Source organism: Leptonotus elevatus, chromosome 11, assembly GCF_054856555.1.
Source record: "Leptonotus elevatus isolate MCC_2025b chromosome 11, RoL_Lele_1.0, whole genome shotgun sequence".
Classification (NCBI taxonomy): domain Eukaryota; kingdom Metazoa; phylum Chordata; class Actinopteri; order Syngnathiformes; family Syngnathidae; genus Leptonotus; species Leptonotus elevatus.
Window position 1 is genome coordinate 13108721 of NC_141249.1, and position 17421 is coordinate 13126141.

Here is a 17421-nt window from a genome sequence, read left to right on the forward strand (position 1 = left end):
TTTCTCCTCCTCTGCTTTCCCAAACCCCACCTCCTCCCCCTTCGCTTCAAAGGGGCTGCGCTCATGTGTGTGCCACGCAGATTTTGTGTGTGAGCGAGAAAGATATGTCAGGAGGAGAGGAACCTTTTTTTTAGTTTGGAGTCGAGGTAATTTTGAAAGGCGAGGGAAGGAAAGTGAAGTGTGACGTCTCTCCCCCTCTCTCGGTCTGACTCGCACGCTCTCTTCACTCTTGCCCAGGGCGCTGTGATCGGCATCGATGACGAGGACGACAGCACATTCACCATCACAGTGGACCAGAAGACTTTCCATTTCCAAGGTGAGCTGGCCCGCTTTTCATTTGGCTCCGTCTTTTTCCATCCCTGGATATTTTTCTCTGTGGTCTCCTCCATAGCCGCTGCTCGCTTGCCACATCAGTCTCTCTCACTCGCTCGCTCGCTCCCCCTCCCTTCCCCTTCCTGCCTTATTAAAGACTTGGGTCAGTCTTGTCCAATGCCAGGAAGCGTGCACAGTCAAAGTGTGATGAGCAATTTGAAGCTTTTCTCCCGTCCGCCACATCTCCTAACCTCACCAAGTTGGATAAATGCGATTTGTTTCCGCTGCCTGCCGAATAGATTCCGGAAACGGTAAACAAGGAAGGAAACTGTTTTCCTCAGCACTCCTGAGCGCGAAGATTGCTGCTTGCGTGTGTTGCAGCTGCGCCTGTGGGAATAATAATGGAATACTGCTGAGCTGGAAGCTGAGCTCAGGTCCCTACTGGCCGCCGCCGCTTTGTCCTTTGCTAGAAGCCCGCCGCTGCTGGCTCCGTAACAACCAGTCCGTCCGACCGTAGGGACGGGATTGGCTCCCAGCAACGGCAGCACCACCTCCCAGCCGTGCCAACCTTTCCCTCTTCTCAAGCCAGCACACCGCAGGCACTTTTTTCTTACATCACCCCGCCAGGTTTTGAGCTAGCAGCCGTCCCGTTTTCCTTTACATCCGTCGTTCCCATCCCTCCACTGGTGTACATTTTTCCTCTCACTTCCCATTTCATCACCAGCAGCCACTGTCCATGGGCCCCCCGCCCCTCTCACCTCCTCCATGCCCACTCCCATGTCTGTGTTCCGAAGCTGTATGCTGTGGTTCTACAAACGGAAGGGTAAGGAGAAAACCACATGCATGTCAACTCCCAGGCGAAAAGACGGAGAGGAGAGGGTGTTGGCGGAGCGGCGTGTCCAGTGTCGATTGGGTGTATTGGTTTTGTTGCAGCGGTTCAAGGGCATTTTTGAGCCATGCAAGGTAGATTGTTTAGTCAGGTGTGATAGAGAAAGGGCTATGTGCAGTCTTGCACGTCCATCCATTGTTGACTCACTGTGGAAGTATGACTATGCTATCAGTTTTGTTTTATCAGGTTGAGACATTTTCAGGACGGAAGTAATCGCACACAACTATGTTTAAAGTCAAGGAATGATAACTCCTGTCAGTATCTTAACACAGTCTGCACCTCACTGTGCATTTTTTTGTTAGTTACAGTGGTACCTTGACTTTTTGTTTGCTCTGTGTTGCAGGCCAAAATTTGAGTTATGCGGATGAAAAAAAAGAAAGAAGTAACCATTATTGTACAGTAATGCCCTCACATGTGGGCAAGGAGAGCCACATTCAGCAGTTTATTGAACAGGACAAACATATGAAACGTGAGCACTCGCAAGGATCACTGTAGAACTCAACCTGGTGTCACTCAGTAGGCCACGCCCCTTAGAGGCACACATGCATCACAAAAAACGACATATCGCTGGCATCAGGCCGAAACATTGTACCTCCTGCGTAGGGCTGGGCAATAAATCAAATTAATTTGATAAATCGATGTTGTAAAAATCGAATCCTTGAAAATTTGCTAAATCGTGAAAACGAGTTTTGTCTTCTGGATAATGAAATGCCGTTATTCTTATGTTCTATTACATCCAAATGTTTTGTGAGTTTTAATTTTGCACAAATGACAGAATGCTGGATGGGTGGTTTACAATAGCTACCAACTAATTAATTATGGCCTTTAAGCACAATTGCCTAGCCATACTCAAAAGTAGTCATGTTTCATGAGACTACAAAAACAGCAGCTTTGTTCAACCATTAACATTGCATCATAAAAAACAGCAAGCCATTTTAAATAAATTGGTCAATAATTTGGGACCCCACCCCCCCCCCCCCCCACCCCCAAAAAAAATATTAAACTAACCAAAATATGAGTTAGGAATCGTTCGGCCCAATACCAGCGATTGGTACAGTAATTGTGCTTTATAAAAATAAAAAAAAGTGTTAATTTCTTTACATTGTCCAGTATTTAATATAACACGGTTCTTTGTTGATAATAAAAAATTGTGTGTGTATTTTTTATTTTTTTAGACTGGAATGGATTAATGACATTTAAATGGGTAAATGTCAAGGTACCAGTGTCTTAAAACATGAGCTAAACAGGCTATGCTCACACTGCTTTACTGTTGTAATAGTTGAACACCATTAGATGACCATTTCGCCCATCATGGACTCTATAATTGATCGTAATTGATTGGCTTAAAAGAGCAGAGATGCTGTTGATTCAGTCTCACTCGTTGGTGGCCTTAAGAAGAAATTGAGGCAATGCCAATCTCCAGCCAGACTTCCACTATGGCACAACTCGTACAAGCAGTATGATTTCAGCTCCTTGTTGTGACACAAGACTAACATTCAGAGATAATCTCCTGTGCCGTTTTTAGAATAATATTCCCCAAATAATGACAACGCTATTAAATGATCGCTCAAATTCCAAATAGTCTAACATGTATTTCCAGTTTGGATGATGACAGGTATCTTCTATCCAGACTGACACTGAGCCATCCCTTGTCCTGCTGGAGGAAAAAGTGGAAAATGAGCACGAGATACGTGCCGAACATTAGACAGGCTTTTAGCTCGGAGATGGGATGTTGTGCCGAGGGGATTCCACTGCAGTAAAATGATCTTAGTCTGAGGATGCTGGATTGTCCGTCTCACTGGATGGGTTTTTCTCATTTTTGAAGTCACACATAGTGTCTTAAGTGTTGTGTTGCGCTAACTATTTTTTCTGGGATTAATACACGATGCCTCCTACGGGACGGTCCGTCTTATAAGCGGAAGTGTAGTTGTTATTCAGCTGCTGTGCCAGCTTCGATTGTGTCTCCGTCTCTACTGTGCTTTTATTTAGAGGAGCATCCATTATTAATCAGCCCATCTCTACTGGCGGTGTCTCGGAGTTACCTGAGAGCCTTTTAGCATCCCCTTTTCCTCCACTCTCATTCACCTCCTCTTATCTACCGTCGCCATCCTTCCTGTCTTCCCCATCCACTTTTGTCAGCAGCATGAGAACTCCTCCTGACTGTTGTGGTCCTTGCTTTGATATGACCCACCTGGGCGATAGATCCCCCCCGCCCCCCCCGCCCCCCATCCATCCATTTTGACTAGTAGTTTTAGTAGGATAACCCATGACCCATTCAGCCCAAACAAACACATTTCTGTTCACCCTAAAATGATGCATTGTCATTGCAGCACACTGTGGTGTCTTGGCAATGTTGATAGGTCTTCCGTCCCCCTAGAGCATGCACAAAAACATCAGCTGGTGGAGAGATGGAGGCGTGAGGAAAGAAAAAGGGCGGGATGAATAATTCAGATGCATTTTGGACGGACAGAGGGGACAGCGGACGCTAAGCATTTTAAATGGAAATGTTGCCGCTAAGATGACCTCTTTACATAGAAGTGCCACCCATGCAGTTATGGCAAGATATATTTTGCTTGACATTTTTTATCCCCTTAAAATAAAATGATTAAAATGTAACTGAAGTGTAGATTTTTTTCCTCTTAAATTTAAAAATATTTTTTTACTTTTTTATTTTATTTTTACAAAATCCTATAAAAAGCCTATCAATTCAGAACTTTTTGAGTCGTAATTTTGACTACCGTAAAAAATAAAATAATAACTTAAAGTAGCAGAATTTCTACAGTGGTTTGATTGCTCTTGGTTTTATTTCCACTTCATTCTTGCTTCTCTGTTGCTTCTCTCTCTTAACACATCTGGTTTTTAAATACTTAATGTGTCTGTGCAGATGAACTGAAGGATTACATATTCCTACTGTAATGTACCTGCTCTTCCTTCAGGGAGAAAATAAATCCATAAAAGTGTTGGGCAGAGCTTGTATTGTTCTGTGACAAAATCTATGTCAAGCCCGCAGCGCTACTTCCATCAAGAATGGAGCTAAATAACATTAGCCTCTGTAACCTCTTCCTCTGGAGAGTCTATTAGGCTGAGGGCGAAGCGAGGGGCTGTCTGAGTGGGTTGGCCTGAGCCGAGGCTGTCTCTTTCGTTTGTTCGAAAGCTTCTCTGCACTTCTCAGCCTGTCTTACTTAACTCATCCATCTTAATGTTGTGGCTGTTTATGTGAACTGTATTAGACTACCACCTAATGTCAGGTACATGCCACAGCATCCCTACATTAACATGATTAAAAATGACCTAATTATTTTTCTTTTTTTTTGTTAGGGATGTTTGATACCACTTTTTTTCAGACTGATACCAGTCACCGATACTGATGCCAGGCCCAAGTATGTATTCAATGAGAGTTAATTTTAAAGAAAGACCTATATATCCAAATATATGATTGTTCCGTAAAATTGCATAAAATGAATGGCAATTTTTTTTCTTGTAATTTCTAAAGTCTTGTTCCTGGTCGTAAAATGGCGGCCGATACGCAATACCTGGTATCTGTATTCACCCATCGCTAGTTTTTCTAATGGTTAGTGCAACAATAGGCATAATATTTTATCTGTTGTTGAAGATTTTTCTAATGTTTTCCTTTAAAAAGAAAAAGAAAAACATTTATTATTCTTAATTTTAATATCAAATTATGGTTATTTACTTGGCATCTGGAACAGAAAAAATAATAATTTAGTGATTCCACGGCTTGCTTAATTCATTCCTTAATTCTCATTTGAGGCCCAGTGAGACGGCACAAATTTGTGTTAAAAAGGTCAATTCCGTGTGGAATTCTTCATTCTTAAAATTGAAATAGTCCACATTAAAGCACTTGATAATGTTGGATGGTCTCGGTCATCTAATGAATTTAAAATAATGTGTTAATCACTGTTACATGTTATGCCCGTGTTGTGTTTTGGGTCACTGTTCAATGAGGGTGTTGCTGTGTGCGTGTGCAATGAGGGTGCAGCTTTGTCATGCTCTATTTCACCCAAATGTAAACATTTCAGACATGTGACATCAGTGCTGATGTCTTGGTACAGAATTTCCTGAATATATATATATATATTTTTTTGCTTGCCTTTATCACCAACTGCCGTTTTCAATGTCCACGTGTGTAATGTCTGCTGATAGAGTACGCCTATGTAAGAAATACGGCTCACTGGGCGTGTCTGTATGCTTGTGCCTTCAGCCAGAGATGCAGACGAGCGAGAGAAGTGGATCCACGCCTTAGAGGGAACGATCCTGCGGCACACCCACCAACTCCGGGTAGGAAGCCATGCATGTGTTTGTATAAACATTCGTTTTTGACTTTGACTGTGTGTGTTTTAATACTTTCAGTTTAGCTGGGGGGACTTTTTTGTTTTAATGCCTGCAAATGCAAATTCCTTATTTCTCCTTGTTTGTACGTATCCTCGAAAGTGGTCTTTTCAACTACGTCAATGTGCTGCTGTGGCATTTGACAATTTAAGACGTGCTGGGAGGGTCATAGTTTAATCTGTATGGACACGATGTCATTTGTAAGATTGATATTTTACTTTATTTATTTTTCCCTTCCCTCAACTAATGAGGATCGCATACTGTTCTGACAGCTTATGGATAAAACGTGGAACTATCTTCACAGCTGCAGAAGATAGTTAATAGACATGCAACATTCGTCACATATTCATTTATAAATCTTTTCAGAAGAGACTTTGGATGATGTTATCACTCATAGAGGTGAACAGGAAATTTATTGTAAAGCAGCTGGCCTATTTCTAACACTTTAATGACAGTTTAGAATGTTTAACAATGTGACATATGATGTCAACTCATCTACAGCAGCGTTGTTTACATAGTGAACCCCTTGTTTTGTTGTTCATATTCTCACAGGGCTCCTGTGAGAATTTGTACCCGCCGCCCCCCCGTAACTTTTCTTGGGCAAAGGGGAGCCGCCTCAAATTTGCTACACTTACTGATAAAGATCATAAGAATACATGGGAAAAGCCACGTGATGGCAAAGATTCACCTTTTTGTTCACCCTGCCCATCATTTTTCTCTTGGGCAAAGGGGAGCCACCTCGAATACTATAAAAACTCATAAAAAAAAAAAAGCTGTAGCTATCAGACTTCGGTTAGAAAAAAAAAACATGATTTGGTATATTTTTATTTTTTTTATGTTTGAATATACAATTCTTAATTCTCTGTTCTGTGAGTCAGTTTTACTGTAAACCTCAACCGTGAGTATCAAAAACAGCTTGAAGCAAGCACTGTTTGCTTTTCATTTGGAAATTTGTATAAATGTGAGGGCAGGCGGTGAGAAATACTTTTAAGTGTGGCTTAATACGTTTGAATGTGTTTATGTTTAAAGCACGTGTGATTTTTTTTTTTTATGTCTCTCTATTGTGATCCAATTTTTCAAAAGATCTCCTTTCAAAAACCAAATTTGATTGCCCTTTTTCCCCCATTATATCATTGTTGAAGAGCATCAATATTAATGTCTCCTTTTGCTTCTTTTAACTTTATTTGCTCACTACCACCACCACCCTTTTAGGCAAATCCATCTGATGAGCTAAGAGCATTGCTCAGTACACAGACACGCGCACACACATGCAGACTTAACACGCTGCTGTCATCGCATCATGTGACCCACTCTTCCCAATCCGAGAGCCGCTTGCTAGTTCAACCAAACATCTGCCCCGGCTGCCTCAGCCAATAGGAGCAGCCGTTTGTGATGCTTGCCCCTGTCAGGGTTTGCTGCTGCTTGGTGTGTTTTCTCCACTGCCTGCGTGAGAGGAAATGTGCCTTTCCTGCCAGGGGAGGGTCCTGGATTAACTCGGCTGCCTGTCTCATACTAAACGCCCTGCTGATAGAAGATAAGACGGGATCAACTGCCCGGTTAACTCTCCGTGAAGGTTGCTGCGGTGGTTATTGTCGTATTGCGGTGGAGCAAAAGAGTAGCGTTTGTTGTTCCTTTAAGAAAGAGGAGGAGGCAAGAGTGAGGAAGAACGCTAACTTGAACCAGCGCTGGGTGCCTCGTTTGAAGAAATGACGGAGCACAACAAGAGGCAGAGGAGAGATCCTGTGTCGGGATTAAATGCCCTGATGGACAAGATGCGCGTGGTTTAGTTCAGCATGTCTATTGGAGGGCGCCACCCTGTAAGTAAAGCACACAAACGCGCCACTGCATCACAGAAACAACTTCAACGGCTGCAGTGCGGTGTTGGGACAAACGGCGTGGAAAGATAAATACAAAAGGGGGAGGGGGTGAGAGCAGCGTTGTTTGTCAAGTCTGGTGTTGTGAGGGTTTGACTGTTTCTGTGTGACGCCTGCTAAGCTCCTTTTTAATGTATTCCCGCTGTGAATGTGGCACCGGCACTCAGATGTGACGAGCTACTGTGGGAATAAGTGGGAGTGCAGGGGCACACTGGAGAGGCTGGTATTTTAAGAAACCGTGAAGATGTGAGCATCTGGCGTGTCTGCAAGATCTTGTTTACAGTGTCAAACAGCTGCTTTGTAGCAAAAATGTGAATTACTTAAATGGTGGCGGCAAACTTCACAACATGCAGACAGTGAATTATTATTTTTTTAATTGCCATTCTCAGTCTAAGTTTACAGTCGTACATACAATATAACAAAGAGGATTTATACTGTGTATTTTACCAAAGCACTAAACTTTCTTACAGAAGGCCTAAAAAGGATACCTGACTCATCTAGCCATTTTCAGCAGTAAGAAGTTAATATTTTGTCTATAATGATTTTGATAACTTCATTATTTTTCATGTACAATTAATTCAAAAGAGACATTTTGCCACTTGCGTTCGGCTGAAAATGACATCACATATGCTTGGGGCTCACGTAATGACTAATCATGGCTCAGTTTGCTAACGTCACATGACGAAACTTAGAAATCAGGTGAGCCATGATTGGTTGTTACCCGAGCGCTGAGCATCTGTGATGTCATTTTCAGTTAACTTTTTATTGCTGAAAATGGCTAAATGAGTCAAGTATGCCTTTAATGCAAACGCACAATGCAAAACAGCATAGATAGTAGGGGTGGGATTCTTTGAGTGTCGATTTTTGGGCCTGCGATTCAATTCAGAATCGATTTTTGATTCAAAATGATTTGATTGACAATGATTTTTGCTTCAATCTATAGATGTGCAAGGAATTGTAATGATCTACTCCAGTCTGACTCGCTAATGCTAATTAGCGCGCTACTCATTGGAATAACTTGATCGTGACTTTTTCCTTCTACTCTCTAATGTGGCTTCACTTAACAGTGTATTAGACCGCGTGGAACTACACTGCCCCTCAGTGGCCAAATCAGGTACAACATGAACAGCGCTCTAAACAAAGGCACACACAAAAAAGCAAGACAGTATAAAATAATTTAAATAAAATCGATTTGAGGACATTTCGAATCGATTCTGAATCGTACTAAATGAAAATTGCGTTTCTTATGAGAATCAATTTATTTATTTTTTTGCACACCCCTAATAGATAGGCTAGCGATACTAATAGTCTCGGTCATGTTTTTGGTTTTCCCTCTGAGTCCATGTCATTTTTTTTTAAAGAACATGCTAATAATACAAAGTCCTAATCTGATACTAAGACAATGTGTTAAGAAGAAAACAAATGATGATAATGTACAACACTTTATATTAAAACTGTGTTTGATGCATTTAATCACCTAAATTGACCCCATTTGTGTTTATTTATTTTTATTTTTGTTCAGGCTCCCACATAGCGACCTATATCCTCCCGTCATGAGTCATGTCAGTGAAAGCACCTTTGCCCCTTTGAGGAAGTTTGGCCAGTTAGCTCGATGGAAGCTGAGCAAACTCAGACTTTGTTCCCTATAAAAGAGTTCACTTTTTACTTTTAAATAGATTACAGGGCGGCGTTTGGCTGCTCATGGCTTTTCTTCACGTCCCCTTGAGATGCACTTTAGCCGAAAGAAAAAGCCCTGCAGGTCTACGACGCACCAGCACTGAGCGACGGAGCAAAATCAGCGCAAGCGTAGCGGCTGCAAAGGTTTGATGACATGATTGGATTCCATGTGAGTGCTGCTGTGCAAAGTGCGGCCGGCTGCTCAGCAGACTCAAAACATCTGTTGTGTTATTCTTCCTGTTAGCCTTGGCGTTAATATGTTTTCCGCTGTTGTTTGAGTTGTTGTTTTCTTCCCTTTCGTATTTTTTTTTAGGGAAGTCTCGTCTGTGCACATAAATCTGCACTTTTTCCTGTTTTCGTGTCAGTTCAGTTGTTGTGGCTACTAGCACAATTTGTTTTGTGATGTTGGTTGACCCATAAGTTGTTGTAATTAAAATAATAATAATAATTAAAATGCCGATACCATACCGATACTTAAGTTGTTGTTTTTTTTGTCAACATGAAAAAGCTGTCCTGCCATTAGTTCAGAGCATTCAAGGGCCAATAGGATATCTTAGCTCGGCATGCAGTGCACATGTCACACATCAATGAATGTTGTGCATGAGCAAGACACAAGATGCTGCATCCAAAGTCCTATATTAGTGTCAGAATTAATGGTATCGGCATGGTACTTGTTAGTACTCACCGATACCACTGTTTTAATGCAGTATCGGGGCCTCTGCCGATACCAGTATCGGTATCAGAACAACACTAGTTATAGTGGACACCAGGATAATATGGCTGTAACGTGTTGTAAAATTACCAAGCTTAAATGCAACCTTTTTAGCGTGAACATCATGCAAATCAACTTGCGATTGTGATTGGTCGGTTAAGAACCAGAAGTGTTGACATCATCCAAATTATGCGTTTTATTGGTTTAGACGCGAATATGTTATGTCCACTGAGACCATCTATGGGTCTGAAGGGGTTAAGTTAGTCTAAAGTGAATATATTAAGTCAAATAATTATAAATGTAATTATGAGTTTATAATTAAGATAATATATTCACCTGAATTCAATTAATCCAAAAATAACTCCAATCCAAAGTATTAAGTTTAATGAACTCATTAATTAAACTTAATGTATTCACTTTGGACTAACTTAATTTAATCGTGTGCTAGCAATTGAAGTGATTTTTTTATTTTTATTTTTATTGATCAACGATTCAATTTGTAATCTTAAATTGGTTCAACAATTCTCTTTTTAGAGTGTAGTAATGCATTACCACCAGTGGCCACCTTCTTTGTGTCATGCTTATTGTGGTGGCAGTAATGCACCAAATGTATATGCCAACCGCCAAACGAAAGTAGAAGAAAAAATGGAAGCAGAAGAACAAGAACTGTAGTCATGGCAACTATTGTGTGGCGTAACTCTGCTACCGCCATTAGCAAGCACAACAAGGATTTACTAGTTACAGCACTAAAATATGCCATAAACCAGCAGGATTATACATTTGGCCACAATGCAACACAGGAGTCTCGTTACGGTAAGACATTTTTAATTAGAAAGAAGCGGAAGTTTGGTCCAACCAGAACTCTCTTGTTGCTGTCAGGCAGGAGATGCGTTGGGAAATTCACTCTGCCCTAACAACACTGTGGCCGTGTGTGTGTGTTCGGAGAGGCAGAGCACACTCCCTTCCATTAGTTTCCAAACGCAGCCTATGTTATATAGCTAATCAGCAGCTCGTGCTTGAACTGTTTCCCTTCCGTGAACTGCCGGACACACTAGGCTCTGGCACTCCTATTTTTCGACACTGAATAACCGAACGGCACATTTGAACAACGCTCAGAGTTCCTGAACGGTTGGAGTGAAGCCGTGCGCGCTTGTTCCGTACATTATTTCCGAACGCACCCACGATTAGGGTACGGGGATTATTATTATTATTTTTTTTTTTTTTTTTGCTGTACTGTTCTGAGTCGACATGATTGTAAAATACATTTTCTCCCCAATTTTTTTAATTTATGCTCCGGAGTGATTTAGGTTTTTATCATCTTCATGATATATATATTTTTTCTTCCTTCTTTTTTGCCAGAGTGACGTATAGTCAAAAATAGGGGCGTGAATTGCCTAGTATCTGGCGATTTGATTCGTATCACGATTCATAGGTCACAATTCGATTCGATACAGATTAATCCCGATACAAATCTATAAATTGATAATTGCGGGAATTTTTTTTTTCAATTTTTTTAAACTCAAGTTTAGAAAGTACAAATGAGTAAACTTGTACATGTACACTGTAAGATTTGTATGAAAATGTATTTATTTATCTGAAAAGTCAGGCTTATAACTGAGCCACTGCATTTAACAAACAGGTTGCAGTCTGTTTCATGTTTGAACAGCACCGATATAAAATATTAAGGCTTAATGTCCATTAATATAACATTTTTCCATGCTTAATGTGTAAATCCTAACACTAAGTAAGACGTTTTGTTGAATATTTCCATAAAAAATTGATGTTTAAAAATCGATTCGGCCGCATATTGAATCAATTCAAGAATTGCGTGCTGTAATATCGCGATATATTGCAGAATCTATTTTTTTCTAACACCCCTAGTCAAAAATATACAATAATCTCCTTTGGTTTTTCCATCATATTTTCCCAGAACATTTTGTTTCCACTGCAAATTTCTACCACTTTGGCATTGGACCTCAGAAGTTCCACTATACTTGGATGAACGCCAGACGGATGTCCCACTCCATCCTCTATGCCATTAGTCTAGTAATGACCTTCTAATGGCCATTGTGTAATTAAATTGTCCCCTAACTTAATTGCTCCGTGCCTGGATTAAGTCTGTTTTTAATCAACCAACAATTATGTGCAGCATGGTCAGTTTGCGCACACACTATCAACTCTGCTGTCTTTGTTGCCTATATTCGGTTTATGGAAACCTAAGTGCACTGATCCCAGACAGACCTGCTGGCCTGTTGTATAGGCAAGGCTATAAACAAGAGTGCTCATATGAAGACCAGTGAAGTGTGTTGCTGGAAGATTTTTCCTGACCTGTTGATGTTTCTGTATGCCACGATATGTATTTACAAAGCGTACATGGCCAGGACATGACACACATTGTTTACATTATAGTATGTATAATTTTCCTACGCAAATACCAAGTACAAATGCATGCTGCATTGGTAGACATTTAGCTGGACTGCACGATTAATCTTCTGCACTTTGTTTTGCTTTTTTTACTTTCTTTTTCCAATCACAGGAGGCAGAGACAGGATTTGTACCGAGTGTCCAAGACTTCGACAGAAAACTTGCAGAAGCTGATGCCTATCTACAGATTCTGATTGACCAGTTGAAGGTAGGACAGCTATTGGAACACAGACTTTTGTCAAGTAAAAATGCACATACGGACACTGGTGTCTTAATTGCTTTGAATGTCGATGTACTTCACCTAACATTTGAATATTCTTTGCACAAGCCCTGTAGTGTTTTCTGCTATTTGCAAAAAAAAAAGAGCTACATTTAAACAAAACAAAAATCAGAACCCATGTGAGCGAGTTAATACATCGATGCTCGCTCACCTGATGTCTCACACAGTGTTCTGATTGACTGATGACGACATAGTTGTGCATGACAATCTCGATCAAGATACGTTTGTTTGTGTTTTACGGGTTTCAAAGTCTGCAATAGCAAAGCCGTTTAAAATGAAACAGTATTAGCACAATCTTCTCCTGTCCTGCACAGTATGTTGCATGATCACAAAATGCAGTCAGTCACTCGTCAGCCTTTCCTCATTGCGATTTCTGTCATTCACACAGCTGTTTGATGAGAAGATCAAGGACTGCAAAGAGGATGAATCTCGCAGGGTGAGTGCCAGCAATGCTGGCCGGGCCATCAGAAGCCTGGCGAAAATCACTGAAAGCAATCTGACCTGTAATGTACCAAAAAGAGAGATGTTGTTTGTTTGTTTTTTCAAAAAAAAATTCATTTGAGAAAGCCAAAGGAACAAAGAGTAAAGGGACAAAATCAGCATGCAGTCGAGTTTACACACTTTGATACGGTCTATCCCTCAAACAAATACTTTGTTTTGTTTGATGAATTAAAGCCTGTTATCACCGGAATTGCTCGCTATGTGAAATTCAAGCAAGTTTCAGCAGCTGTCAGCGTAACACATCGACAGTCAACATCCTCCCCCGTGACTCCCAAGGTCACAGGAGATAATGTCCATTTTACTGTCAGCAAATGTGAATTATTTTCTTTTCAACTGTATTTTCTTCTTGTTGGATTGTCTTTCAGAAAATTGAAAATTTGAAGGAGACTACTTGTGTAAGTCCAAACTTAACACACTTTCCTTCCTGCATTTCAGTTCCTGCTTACTTATTTCCTTGCTCCGCTGCCTTTTTTTTCAGAGTATGGTAGAGTCCATCAAGCACTGTATTGTTCTGCTGCAAATTGCCAAGGTAAGAGCGATATCTTTGCTCGGGTGGTGTTTGTGTTGCTGCTTGGGTGTGACAATTCCCTGTAATCATCATGTGACCACAATTGTGTATTTCTGGGGTAGTTCCCAGCTAAGGTGTTACTGCTTGGGTCAGCGGTCAGTGAGGACGTAACCCAGTGATCATTTCATCGCATCTACTTTTTTTTTAAATTGAATTGAAAAAATGCCAAGATAAACTCTAATGGTTCCATCTAAAAAGCTACAAATTTCATGATGTGATGAAAGGATTGCTACGTGTGGCAAGTTGCTAAATGACATGACATCTACATCAGTAGTCTAACAATGTCTTTTTAAAATTTTAAGGACCAAAGTAACGAACAGCAACACGCAAACGGACTTATAGTAAGTTTTGACATTCTCTGTCCATGACTAGGATTGAAATCAAACCGACTGCTAACTTTCCCTTTCCCACTCAATTCACCACACAAGTGGATACAATGGAATTTCTTAGTGCATGCAATCCTTATGGAGATTTGTTTCTATCTTAGTCGCTTTCCTCAAATCTGCCACTATTTCCTCTTGATCTTTTTAAATAATTTCCTGATTCCATCTGTGATTTACTACTACAATACTGGTTGGGAACTATTCTCTATTGGGGGGGGGTGCATTGTGTATGTATGTTCATGATGTGTTTGCATGCATTGTGTGTGGAAGCCAGTATGAGAATGCTGCACTGCACAGGAGTCAACAAATGCAACACTGATTTATCCTGCACACGCTGCCTGGCTTATTGACCCATCCGGCGCTAATAGCTAGGCGGCCATCCTTCCAGCACTTTAGTGCCTATGCAGGTGTCATCCACACTTGGTGTATTATGTCATTTATCATTTTCGTTAACTCACACATTGTCAGGGAGGTGAAGCTTTAATGTCGGTGATTGAAGACGCAGCTAAAATACTTATTCACCCCCATGCATGTCAAATACAACTTAGGGATGTGTGATGCTCCTGGAGCACCACCCAAAAACTTTTTACCAAGCAAAACATGGTCACGTGCACTTAAAAATCGCTGAGTGTACTTGGTGTGCTGCGCAGTATAATGCTGGAGTCCCAGAAGGGCTGACAGTCCACAGGCCTGCATTGCTCTTATAGCTGCACTTAATCTCCAAGACATTACGTACAGTACAGTATTGCTGATAAATAGCACAGTGTGTTCTTTCTCAAAATCTAGAAGGGCGTGTTTCATTTTTTTTTTTCATAAACTGTGCACTAGATATAACTCTACGGCTTTAAAATAATTTCAACGTCTGTGAAATCTGCATTTCTTACACAGTATATTTAAAGGGAAAGTCAAAAACTTTCTTTACAACAATGTAATATGTGTCCCCACTAGTCTAAGCACGGCCTTGTGATTAATATTTTACTTGTGGAATATGAGTTAGGCAGCAAAATCCACCCGTTTCTCTCCATCTCAGGGGGCGGCCATTTTGCCACTTGTTGACTGGGTATGTAACATTAGCCAAACGTCACGATACAATATTATCATGATATCAAGGTCAAGATACGATAATTATCACGATATTGTGGGGAGGTTGGCAATAGAAAAAAAGCTCACAATATTGTAAAAAAATGAGCTCATAATAGTAAGCACAAAATTGTAACATAACATCAATTCATATAAACAACCTACAATCTTTAATAACACTTAATATTGAGGCACGTAATTGCTAATGCACGCCCACGTTGAGTTCCTCCACATATTGACTCACTTCACAAGTATCTTACGTTCCTCTTTATCTGACAATTAGTGTGGATTTTAACCATAAATGTGCCAAAACATACCATGTGAAAATTAAAGTACACAAAAAAAAACTATCCACCAGAGGGTGCTAGAACTGCACAAATAGAAATCAACCTGACTTTTTTTAACAGATGTGCTGCTTTTAATATCCTGACATGACAATGACGATATTGTGGCAGTTTTAATATCGCGAAATCGCTGTTATTGTTACATCACTACTGTTAACTGAAATTGGCATTAATTTGCTCAGGTAACAACCAATCATGGCTCGGCTTCAGAAAAAAAGTGAGTGAGCTGTGATTGGTAGTTATACCTTGAGCCCGGAGCAACTGTGACGCCATTTTATGTTGACAGCAAGTGGCAAAATGGCCGCCACCTGAGCTGGAGGAAATGGGTGGATTTTGCTACTTAATTCATATTCCACAATATTAGACTAGTGGGACTACATAGAACATATGATTGTAAAGAACGTTTGTGCGTTGACTTCCCCTTTTAAAAGACTGGAAATACCAGTAGAATGTTTTGTTGATCTTGTCCTCTATGTTTATCTTTAACAGCCCTCTGCGTTCACGTTACTTTCCCATTCAATGTTAGAAGGCAGACTGTGCGCTCTCCATCTCCTCTCCCAAGTCCTGCTGGTGCCGACATGGCAGACCATTTCTCTGTAATTGCCTATTGTTAGTTGTGATGGCCTCACTGTTATTGAGGCATTGCGCAACAGGAAGGTGATGGGAGCAGACACAAATCCTTTAGACAGCTTTTATTGATTTTGCGTAGTCTGAGCTTTATATGTAGCATCCAATTTTTTTTATTGGCTTTTTAGCAAGTGCTATATTCTACTGATGTCAAATTATAGTTTAGTTGAACCCATGGTATTTTCATGTATAATTGATGCCCATTCTAAATGCATTAGAAGAAAACAAACCAAAAAAACTCCTAAACACTGATACACCGCTAATAAGTTTGGGGTGGTGGGGGGTTAAACTTTTTTGCATAAGTGTCAGGAACTTTTCAGTGCTCTGACATCTTCCAAATAACATCCCAATTGATGGCGAGACAGCGCAAGAGAGACAATTGCCCCAGCGGGTTCTCACCACAGGGATGTCAACGTGTAGCCGATTTTAGCCATTAGTCAATTAACTGTTTTAATACGGGAGGTTGTTCAGAGTTCAAAAGGCACTGTCAATTATTGTTCTAAAGCTACTGCTGCTGCTGTTTGCACATTGATCAGATTCATGAAATCTGTTCATGTCTTGTCATTCCGGGAAGTGGAGCGAAAGGAGATTGATCCGCCCTTGCAGGGGGTCATGTTTTATTTCATGCTTTTTGTTGCTTACTTGGGTCTACCGTTAGGGCTGACCTCCTAGTCAATACAGCAGAAGTTGAAGCCCAGTTGCGGGTGAAAAATATTGTTTGAGGTGGGTATAAATATAATATCGACCAGTTACGAGTACACCAGGATATGTGGTGTATCGACCCTCTAAATGTAGCAGTACGTTCAGGACCATTTTGAGTAACAGCGGCACCATGAGTGATTGTTGCTGATGTCAGGCACATGTCCATACTTGATGACATTGACGGCCAGTCTATTTCCCCTTAGAGCACTATCAACCCCGTGGATGGGATCTACCAGCCGCCTCTGGACACTCCTGTAGCCAACACCACGATGCCAACACAGACCACTCTCCCCACAGGTAGCTGCCGGACATGCTTGCATATCCACCTTCTTCCCATGCACATGCGGATTCATGAGATTGGAAGATTTCATGATGGTTCTCTGATTTATCCTTGAAAAGTTAAAGATGAAGTCAAAACTATATATATATAATTCTGCATTAGAAAAACTGAACCGTCACTTCGAACCATGTGATTGTAGAACATTTTTATTCCATTTTGAAGGACAGCCAGTGCAGAGAAGAAGGAAAAAAAGAAGAGGTCATTATTATTTTATACTACAGAGACACCAAAAATGTTTAGTTAGCTTTTTATAAACATGATACAAGAAGCTGTGCTCCCACCTATTGCTTGGTAAAATGCGCAATGTGCGGTCCATCATTTTTCAGTGAGCCAGCATGGAAATCTCCATCGATACGAA

At 40.7% G+C, this 17421-nt stretch overlaps 1 protein-coding gene across 7 annotated transcripts in view; it reads left to right on the forward strand.

The window, feature by feature from the left end:
- osbpl9 (oxysterol binding protein-like 9) overlaps positions 1 to 17421 on the forward strand; it is a 29770-nt gene that overhangs the window by 3960 nt on the left and 8389 nt on the right. The window contains exons 1-10 of one of the 7 annotated variants that reach the window (XM_086089198.1): positions 23 to 146; positions 238 to 316; positions 4520 to 4581; positions 5424 to 5500; positions 12351 to 12446; positions 12907 to 12954; positions 13385 to 13414; positions 13498 to 13548; positions 13890 to 13928; positions 16927 to 17020. In XM_086089198.1, coding sequence (XP_085945324.1) covers positions 4569 to 4581; positions 5424 to 5500; positions 12351 to 12446; positions 12907 to 12954; positions 13385 to 13414; positions 13498 to 13548; positions 13890 to 13928; positions 16927 to 17020 — 448 coding nt within the window. In that variant the 5' untranslated portion in view covers positions 23 to 146; positions 238 to 316; positions 4520 to 4568. Of the gene's footprint in view, positions 1 to 22; positions 317 to 4519; positions 4582 to 5423; positions 5501 to 6964; positions 7369 to 9016; positions 9247 to 10507; positions 10628 to 12350; positions 12447 to 12906; positions 12955 to 13384; positions 13415 to 13497; positions 13549 to 13889; positions 13929 to 16926; positions 17021 to 17421 lie in introns of those variants that run through there. The other 6 variants (XM_086089197.1, XM_086089193.1, XM_086089194.1 and 3 more) reach the window with 6 other exon arrangements.